Here is a 4,027-nt window from a genome sequence, read left to right as displayed (position 1 = left end):
AGCAATGTAAGACTAGAGGTAAGGCAGCTAGTCATCACCACCCACCGCCAACTCTTAAGCTACTCTTTTACCAACGAATAGTGTGACAGAGATTCGAACCCGCGACCCACAGATTGCAAGTCGAGCGCCCTAACCACCTGGCCATGCCAGGCCAAGTCTTTGGAAGGTAGCAGGTACATTTGTAAGACCAAAAAACATCACTTTAACGTGATAAAGTCCATTATCCATTATGAAAGCAGTTTTATGTCGATCTTTCATCTTAACAGGTACTTGCTAATATCCACTGGATACGTCTAATGTACCAATACAGGTTGACCCTGTATAAATATGAGCCAATAGATAGCAGTCAGATTCTGAGACTTCCTGTAATCCACACATAAACTAAACCCATTAGTCTTCTTCTTGACAATAACTACTGGAGAAGCCCAAGAAGAAGTGGAGAGTTCAGTTAATCCAGCATTTCATCCATTTGATTATGTAACACTTGTAATTTAGTGGGAGAATGACGATAAGGTTTACGAAACACTTGCTTGTATGTCGTGGTTACAATATTATGTTCAGAGAAATCTGTGAGCCCAGGTTTAGTATTATAAATATCAGCATATTTTAAAACAAGTTGCTTTAATTGCTCATAGTTCTTTCTCTACAAATGTGAATATTGTACCTCTTCAATCAGTATATTTTCAGTCTCAAAGTCATGCCTCACAGATAACACATTTAATTCAAGAAAATTTGAGAATAGGTTAAGGGTTACTTTGTTTTACTGAATGAAGTCTAATCCAATAAGACAAGATACAGCCAAATCTTTGATGACAACAAAACATTGGTCCACAGTGCTATTTGCTACTAATAGTTTTGTTTCGAAATATTTTTACACTTGACAGTTTGTCATTCCATCTGCAAGACACATGCTACCCTTACTCCAAGTTTAGTTGAAGTGTTTGATAATTTATCTCAGCTTGTTGCTATATATTTTCATTTACTACTGAATAATTCGACCCAGTATCTATAAGACCTACTACTTTTACACCATTAATGTTTAGGATTAGGTGTGGCAGATCCATTTTATTTGGTATTAAGTAGTTAATGGATGGTTTTACTTTCATGGGACTCAAAACCTCCTCCTTTGATCCCTGCACTTGTTTCCCAACCACTGTCCTTCATTTCTTTGTTCTCTGTTTACATATTTTATTTTCTTGTGACAATGCATAAATAAGAGTCCTATTTGTTTACAAGTAAGGTCTGTTACAGTGCTCAGTTTAAATCACTTCACTATTAAAAGTTTATTTATTATTCCGTCCATGCTCGTATTGCTTAATAAATTTAAGCACATCAGCAATAAATATGACAAAGAGGCTTTTCAAGTATTCTCGTGAAGCAACGTGCAATTGTGATATTATACAGTTCATAATTTCTCTTTCTGTAGCTTCAGAGTTCCATAATTTATAAATTTTCACAGTTTTCCAAATAAACGTCTCAACTGACTCCCCTGAATTAGCATGGTGCTACAGAGTTCCTTAGGCAATTCGATATTATCTAACACTGCTGGATACAAATTAATGAATATTTCTTTAAATTCTCCCCAGTTTTCAAAAGCCAGTTCTAATCCGAAAGTCTTCCACCATTCTAGTGGCCCTCCCCTCAAACAAGAAGCCTCAGTTTCCATCCATTTATTCTCAGGTACTTGATACATTAAAAATATAGTGTCTTTCTAAACTTTTAAGAAACTCCAAGACATTAAAATCCGACATACCATCGAACTTTTAATAGGCAAGGGTGGTGGGTTGACTGTGGTGACGTAAATCGATGAACTTTCTACAGGTCTGAAGGTAAAATGGTTTGTGGTTGAGGGTAGGGACTCTTAGGTTCTCTCCTAAGTAGATCAGTCACCATGTGTCTTAGCATTTCCAGCTGTTCTGTCAATACTGACACAGACTGCTTCAAGCTTGCCACATCAGACTCACCAACTTCCATAGTAACACAGTTATTTTCAAACACTAGCTAACTTATAACTCAATAAACTTAAATTATTGCCATATTAATCACTCGACACCAAATTGAGAAATAAAAAAAAAATCCAAAGTCACAATTCAACCTTTATGAAAAGGTCCCTGTTCGGGCGCCAATGTAATGGTCTAAAATGACCACACCACTACAATCAGGGTTCAAAAAGAAAAACACAATAATAACACAATAAATTCAACACAGTTAATAACAATTTATCTGAAATATTAATAAATCAATATTAATGGAATCAGGAAAAGAGTAAGAAAGAAAAAACCTAATTCAAAAAAAAACAAAAAACAATACAGTAGATACAATAAACAAACAATACCTTTCGATATGGTTAATAATAACACCAACAACTATACCCTTCAGAGAGTGAGTGTGAGTGAGTGAGTGAGTGAGTGAGTGTGTGTGTGTGTGTTAGGGAAACTTCTGGCAAGGTATTTATTCAGAGAGTAGGTCACGAGAGTACAACCTCATGTGGTCATAAATTTACATACTTTTCTGCTACATTAATAGTATATGTACGTCACCGCTAGAGAAGCTTCGTGTCAGTTTCATCATTCACACAGATATTTACTAAAAATACAAATAGTTATGTAGAGGGTGAGTTAGTGTTTTAATACAACTAAAAATTCATAGATAAACTAAACGCTAGAACGAAATAAGTGAATGATAAACACAACCATAATCATTAAAAACCTATAATTTGGTATCTCACAGAGTGATATCGAATAAGTTTATCAAACAGGAGAGTCGTTCAATATACGGAATTACAGAATAACATTTATTAACTGGACAAAATGTGACAAATAAAATATACCTTTACTGCAACACTTAACATAAAAACAACGTGTGTACCTGTTTGCTAGACTAAGAAATCAGTCAAACTGCAGGATACAAGGCTTCATACCTTTATCGTCTTATCATACTGTACCTTTTACTTTACTTTACCTTGGCTCAACTTAGTTTTTATGCCTTGTTTTGCCCTGCAATCATTAATTGTTCCACACAGGGACAGCAGTTAGTCTAGGAACTTACAATGCTAAGATCAAGGGTTCAATTCCCCAGCAAATAGCCCAATGTGGCTGTGCTAGAACAAAACACGCACACTCTTTAACTTTAGTTTGAAGATACCTTGTATTTATACTCAGAAAACCTACTTGAGATATTAGACTCTAGTTATTACCTGAACAACTGTTGACGGGCATTACTAACTAAGTATTTAAACAAGGCCGCATTTAGCAATGCTATCATTGGGTGGTAACAGGATACACCTAAACTTGATAATAGTAAAGGAACAAAGGTAACTTGAAACAAGATCAACTTAACAATTTTCTTGACCAAGTGTTCTGTGAAATCTGTACACATATACAACAAAGAATGAATTTATAATAATTAATAATTCTACAGAAAGAAAAAAACTATGGTTATTCCTATATAATAACATTAACCACACTTTGAATCATTTATGCGTGTATATGGAATCATCCAAAATATTTGAGTGGTGGGGCATATACCCATTCTTCACTGGAGACCATAATGGCTCTTAGAAGCTATGCTCAGCAGCCAATAAGTGGCCAACTCCCCCTCACCCTTACTTGAGTCCTGACAATAGGTCCTCTAAAGCAGCCATTAATATTCTGTTGTCTGTCACTATATATATATGATCATTGCATGAGCCCAAGCCAAGACCCACCTTGTCTGGTCCAGTGTAATTCCGAATTGGCAAACCTCTTCCTTCAACCAGGAAGGTGGTGTTGAACATAATCCTGGTAAGGTCCAGCCCTCCATTCGTTTAGCAGCCATCTCTTGGCAATGCTGCTTTAGAAGCTGTATTTTTATGATTTTCAGGACTACTGTAATTGTGGTGGATGGGGTCATCACTAGATCAATCCTCGGCTGGTACTGAGGTAATTTTTTTATTAATTCATAAAGTTTCTGCCATAATGGATAAGTAACTATAGAAAAACAACAATGCATAATAATTATTCATATGTTAAACCAAATAAAGAGCAAT

The 4,027-nt window shown here is 35.5% G+C and overlaps 1 protein-coding gene across 1 annotated transcript in view; it reads right to left on the bottom strand.

Annotated features, from left to right (window-relative positions):
* LOC106478437 overlaps nucleotides 1-3,816 on the bottom strand; it is a 23,283-nt gene extending 19,467 nt beyond the window's left edge. The window contains exon 1 of the mRNA XM_013938979.1: nucleotides 3,707-3,816. Coding sequence (XP_013794433.1) covers nucleotides 3,707-3,816 — 110 coding nt within the window. The remainder of the gene's footprint in view (nucleotides 1-3,706) is intronic.
* Between the last annotated feature and the right edge of the window lie 211 nt (nucleotides 3,817-4,027).

This window comes from Limulus polyphemus, unplaced genomic scaffold (genome assembly GCF_000517525.1).
Source record: "Limulus polyphemus unplaced genomic scaffold, Limulus_polyphemus-2.1.2 Scaffold211, whole genome shotgun sequence".
Lineage (NCBI taxonomy): Eukaryota > Metazoa > Arthropoda > Merostomata > Xiphosura > Limulidae > Limulus > Limulus polyphemus.
Note: the sequence above shows the minus strand (reverse complement) of the source record. Positions and strands in the feature narration are given on the sequence as shown.